The 6,088-nt window shown below is 38.5% G+C and overlaps 1 protein-coding gene across 1 annotated transcript; it reads left to right on the top strand.

Annotated features, from left to right (window-relative positions):
- The first annotated feature begins 852 nt into the window (after positions 1 to 852).
- LOC149034529 (C-reactive protein 3.3-like) lies at positions 853 to 5,869 on the top strand. The gene is made up of 4 exons (XM_089193547.1): positions 853 to 887; positions 3,200 to 3,251; positions 4,006 to 4,252; positions 4,900 to 5,869. Exons 3-4 carry the CDS (start codon positions 4,119 to 4,121, stop codon positions 5,348 to 5,350), a joined length of 585 nt encoding a protein of 194 aa, XP_089049673.1. The 5' UTR covers positions 853 to 887; positions 3,200 to 3,251; positions 4,006 to 4,118; the 3' UTR covers positions 5,351 to 5,869.
- Positions 5,870 to 6,088: the final 219 nt, after the last annotated feature.

The following is a 6,088-nucleotide window of genomic DNA, read 5'->3' as shown; positions in this document are numbered from 1 at the left end:
TCTCTCGTACGCGCCAATGTTTGTTAACGTTTGCAAAACATTCAGTTACCGGCAAACGTGAGTGAAAGTGTGTGGTGCATTTATTACGGGTTTTTTCAGGATTTCAAGTATTCGCTGATGATGGTAACCTTTTTTGATGGGGGGCGCAAATGTGGATAAACTGTGCGTTACCACAAACTCGTGTTCGGACTTCTCTCGAGGTAGGGGAGGGGAAGTTGCGCTCGAACTACTTCAAGTCAGCTTTCAGGGATATGAGGCGTTGTAACCTTTGCATTTACTTGTTATTCAACAAACATTTTCTGAACTAAACCAATGTGAATATATGGAAGTCATTTATATTTCACTACTGCTCAAGTAGTGTTCATTACTGCGAAGATCGCTTTCATATTCACGTATTTATCCGAAGTTCAAATATATGACTTTCATATATTCACATTCGTTTATTCACCACTTCACGGGTTCATTTGGTACCAAAATAATGACCAGCTGCCAGTTACAATTGGCTTGTTAGCTCAGATGGTAGAGCGCTGCACCGGTATCGTAGAAGCCATGGGTTCAAATTCCGTACAGACCTGAATTTTTTTCAGGCCTTATTTTCACGACTGCTCAAGTAGTGTTTATTATTGCGAAGATCGCTTTCATATTCACATTTTTTGTTCTATTGAAACATCGCCAGAAATTGGAAGTAGAGATTCGGCAGATATGCATAATGTTTAGTTACAAAAAGGTATACCAACTATCTGCTGGTTAGAAAGCGCGCGGACTCAGGATCCTCTACGGCGATATCGCACTGATGACGAAGCTACGGATAGTTTTACTATGGCGGTGATTTTGAACTGAGAAGTGATCTGGAAGGTTTTATTGTCAGCTTTCTCGGACAGCTCTGGGTGAGTCGTTATTGTTCTTGTCTAAATCAGTGCATTTTTTCTTTCTTAAGCTTTAAGTGAATATACAGCAGAAAATGACGCATTATTTCAAAGGCCGAGTTTAGTGGTTTAACGGTGTCTTGTGGAGCTTCAACTTGCCATCAAAAACACAAACATATCGGGTCTCGCCATTTTAAAAGTCCCATTCGGCCTCTTTGCATTTTATCCGAAAATATCACAAAAGATACGCTTTGAATTTAAGTCTTCCTAAAGGCCATACCATGCTCGGTATACACCGAAGGACTGCAACCTCTAAACTAAACAACATTTACCACCAGAGTTAAGTTACGTTGTTCTAGTTGGTTTTATTGGAACTGATCGATGGTAAAATATCGATTTCGGCATTACATTGTAGAAACACGAAAAAATTTTGAGAGGACAGTGCTCTATTGATATAACTACGATTTCTGAAACGTTATTCTACAGTAAACTCGCTCGTAGCCGTTTCTTGTTGTTGTCACGCAACGAGTTCTCACGCACGACTTCGGACGCCAGAGAAGCAAAAAAACAAAACAAAAAAACAAAAAAGGCCCGGTTCCGTTGGCCAATGCCCGGCATACAGAAAAATTATACGAGGAAAGTTGTTTGTTCTTGTGCTTTGCATCTCGATTTCATTATCCAGTTCAGATCGCATTTTAAGCAACAAACGTCCATACGGAACCGTGACGACAATCGAGCGAAAGGCGATTGCGTGACTTATTTGCTGATGGCATATAGTAACGTAGAAAGTTAGGATTATTTACGTTACTTATTAATTCAGAAGAAAATATATTTTTTGGGGGCTGAAACTTTTGGAAGCTCGTTGATTTCCAAGGTTTACTATGAGAAAGGGGAATTGGTCGCACGATTTTAGTTGTAAAAAAATGAAATGTACCTGTCCCTCCTTCACGTCTCTGTAAGAATGTAATGATCTTCTTTTAGTTGTATTCATTTTTCTTTGGCCTCCCTTCAGTACTCTGTTAGAGACGACGGACCCTCCCCCTCCGTTCCCTATGAAAGCTATGTGATTTCCCCCCCCCCTTCCCCCCCAAAAAAAATCCCTACCGGCGATAACTGGCCCCTAATCCGTGGATTCTCACCCACTAATTATTCGCTAATTCATGATTGATGCTTTTTAATTGTTCTAACGCCGATAAAATTTTGAATTCTCCCCAATTAGATATGGCATTGCAATGCTTCATTAAAATGCACAGTTGTGTTGATAAACAGTTAAGTACAAGATATTGGTTGATGTAGAACCATCTTCTCCGAACAAAGATGCGATGGGACGTATCGCTAAAAGCAAGGAGAGATCATATTTTTGTTTTAAAAATCATCCGTGGATTAAGGTCAGTTACAGTAAAATTAAGACACTTGTTTAATCCAATTACCTGCTACACTAACGCAAGGGAGGTCGATAGCTGTCCTTCTGTCCCTGTGCGAAGCTGATTTCAAATAATGTCTTTGGGAAAGGTAAGAGAATAATTTTTTCATCTATAGAATTCTTTATTGACGAAAAAAAAAACCGACAAATTCGATTTGAGCTTTTGAAAGGTAAAGAGATGCGAGTTTCATTTGCTTTCTTCTATCTACTCCAATCCTTGATTCAAAAGAAAAAGATAAGGTTTTAAAGGAAAAGCGTATTCACATCTGAGGAGAATATTCTTGCTGAAGTTTTCAAACCACTTAATCAAGATGGAAAACGTATTCTAAATTGTTTTTATGTTTTCTTTGTCTTATATTTTATCTGATAGATTAGTGCTCCGTTTATGAAAACGTGGACGGCAAATTTTACCTTACAACAAATTTGCTTTTCTCCCAATCCGGCTATAACAAAAACTCGAGATCCAATCGAGTTCTTTTCATGGGGAATTCAATTAGTTTAAAAAATGGCTGAGAGTCTGACAAAAATTTCAAATCGTCCAATTTCCTGAATTGGTATTCTTCGTTGTGTATTTCTCATCCGGTTTTCGAAGATTCCACTCTCTGTTTCTCACGGTTGTGAACATTTTCCCTTGTTTCTTGATTTCATAGGCCATTACGCTCGAGGGATGGCATTTTTAGATAATATCTTGCTAGCATCCTCGGAATTTTATGCGGCGCTATCTCTAACTGTAGCTTTTAAGGTTGGTGGTGTTACTTTGAGACCTCTACAACACGAAGTTTGTCGTGCCCTAAGAGCTGTATGAAGATGTTCTTCTAAACTGACTGTAAAGTTGCTTTTTTTTTTCTTTATTTTGTTTTGTTTTGTTTTTGTCATTTTTATTGTTGTTGTTGTTGTTTTTTTCTGCTAGGCTTTCGGTATCCTCGGATTTCTCAGTCTATGGATATGTCAAACTTCTTCAGGTACTTTGATATGTATGTAAAAATAATAAATTAATGACTTACAAAACCATAACGATTAAATGGATCATTCTTGGCAGGTGCATACTAATTAATACCTTTGATTGCACTCGGATGATCTTAACTTTTGGTAGCTTCGGTGAAGGGAAAGCGTTTTGAGCCGCTTGTTATGTACATTTAATCAGAGAAACCTCCGATGAAACTTGATAGATTAAAGTCAGAATTCCTCTCAAGCCTTTTACTGAATTCCCAATAGTACCAACTTTCGTACTTTGCGGGTTTTTCCGTTTATAACAAAAGAAAACTGGTATTTGCTTGTAGCGGTAATTCTGATGCAAATATGTTTTTTTTGCCACAACAATTTTGTTCACGCGAGGTTTGAGGTTTAACAGTTTTCTTGGAAATTTTAAACTCTCAGTAGATTCACTTTGTTGTTCAAGCAATATGAGTTAGCATTGAGGAATATTTCAGCCGGTTGGAAAAATAAGAGCACAGCGTGCTATTTTTCTTATGTTTTTTTTCATTTGTCGGTGTTTTTCTTTCTGTTTATATGTTGTTGTTTTGTTTTGTTTTTTGTTTTTTGTTTTTGTTTGTTGTAATTTTTATTATTCATTTTTGTATAATAGTGCTAACAGAAGAAGCTTAAGAAATGCAAAAATTCGTATTATCACATAAATACCATCATGCGGCAAAGAAGTATATAATTTTTTTTGAGTCATGTTACGCCGATTTTTAAAATGCAATTTGATCTTTTCAGTCGTCCCACAGCAAATCGTTTTTTCAAAGCAAAGTGACAATAGCATCATTGACATCAATAAAGTCGTCCAAGTCGATGCGCCGACTGCAGAACTTCAACACCTCACAGTTTGCATGTGGCTTGAATTTCAAGACGACGGGCGCACAGTTGGGTTGATTTCTTGCTTATTCGGTGATTTGTATGAAATGGAAATCAGATACGCCAACAAAGGAAGATGGGTTCGTCTTCGAATTGAAGACGAGGAGCAGTAAGTTACCCACTGACCCCTAGAAAGAAAAATAACGTTCCCCACGTCCCACCCAACCCCCCACCCCCTAAGAAGCTATTTCTCTCCATTAATTCTCCTCACTGTCAAATCAAACACTCTCACCAGTTTTCTTTTGGTTTTAATACTGCAAGGAGAATTTTACATAATGGTCTTTGATAGAAATGTTAGTCAGGTTAACCCTTTCACTGCCAAGATATTATTTAGTAATCCTCTTTACTGTCTGCAATACAAGTCTTAGGATGTTACATCTATGAACTGGGATTGGTTTAACTAATAATCCCTAAATAGATATTTTTCTTTATTCTCATTACTTGTACACTTGATATTGTACTGATATTATGACGAGAAATTCTGTCTTGGTCGCACGTGAGAGTTAAGTCATCTCTCTAAAAGGGAAGAGACCTTTAGTGTATTGGCATTCATCCAGGGAGAGTAGCAACTCTTCTAGTTGCTTCGTCCTACAGAATTTGGGATAAGCTCCGGTCAGATGGGGCACTGGTTTCGAGTGCTGACTTAACCCTTTTTTTTCACCTTTGAAGCTAATTTGGAGGTAAAACAGCAACAACAAGAAAGCTAGCATTTTTCTTTTTCTTTTTCTTTTTTTGTATTTTTTTTTTTCTCTACAGATTGAAACAGGTAACACCTGCTCTCGGACTATCCAAATGGCGACATTTGTGCTTTGCAAGATCAACTTCGCAGGATGAGTACTACGTATATGTGAGCGGTGTCTTACAAGCCAGCGCAGGACCGCTCAAAAGAAACGCAAAGGTGGGAAAGGCTGGTGCAAAGTTCTACTTGGGGCAAGCGTGGAATGCAACAGAAAGACGTTTCGTCCCAGAGCTCAGCTACGAAGGGAAAATGAATGACGTCAACACATGGAATACGATGTTGAGTGATTTCCAAATTTATCAGCTGTACCAGACCTGTGGTTTGACAGTTGGGAATGCTGTGACATGGAGTATGCTTTTATCCGCAGCCCAGAGCTCTTCAAAATCCGATTCAAAATGTCCCAGAAGGCGAGGTCAGTTAAGAAAAGAAAAGTACTGGGCCGGGTTGTTCAAGGCTGAGTTAAGATAACCCAAGGTTAGAGCGAAATCTGATTTAAGATCTGAAAGCTTTAAAGGAAAATTCAATATAATTCCCCTCAATGAAGAGAGATAACTATCCGGGAAAGGCTTTTTGAACAAAAAGATAAAGAAAACCCGATGAAGATTTGAGCCTGGGTTAGGGCTAATCAGCTTTCGAACATGTGGGACTAGGGCTAAAATCAGACATTTGATTAGGACGAACAAGGTCCAAAATTAGTTCTTTCATGCGGTCGCAGGGAAGGTTTGAAATCGGTGAATTTAAACGCTCCTATGAACCCTCGATCAGAGCCTGTGACGCAAGGCCTTAACGGAAGCCATATACCCGTAAAAGCATGGTTAGTGGACTGAAATGGAGTTGGTGGTGGTGGATATTTACTGAGCTCTGTAACGGCGAGGTGATATCCACCACTTTCACTGACGCTGGCGGTATTAATTGTTTAGTGAGTTATTTCACCCCAATGGTCAATATGAAATTTCAGACCTACCATTGTCTTTTGTGGTGAACGTCTTTTCAGTCAAATACCGGGATTGACCAAGAAAGTGAGACTTTTTTTCAACTTGGCTGAATTATGAGAAAGAAAAAGAAAATCTAGTCAGTTTTGGACTTCTTGGTCGCAAAATAAACGAAATCTTGGAACGTGGGTGGCTAAATACCAGGTCAGATTACATAAAAAGACGAAAGAAAAAAAACTTGGATCAGAATATTTCCAAATAACACTGCACTGCA

The sequence above is a fragment of the Pocillopora damicornis genome, chromosome 14 (genome assembly GCF_964200805.1).
Source record: "Pocillopora damicornis chromosome 14, jaPocDami1.2, whole genome shotgun sequence".
Lineage (NCBI taxonomy): Eukaryota > Metazoa > Cnidaria > Anthozoa > Scleractinia > Pocilloporidae > Pocillopora > Pocillopora damicornis.
Note: the sequence above shows the minus strand (reverse complement) of the source record. Positions and strands in the feature narration are given on the sequence as shown.

Coding starts and splice junctions, on each gene's coding strand:
- LOC149034529 (XM_089193547.1), top strand. CDS start 4,119: ATGTGGCTTGAATTTCAAGACGACGGGCGCACAGTTGGGTTGATTTCT. Junction 4,253..4,899: donor CGAATTGAAGACGAGGAGCA/GTAAGTTACCCA, acceptor TTTTCTCTACAG/ATTGAAACAGGTAACACCTG.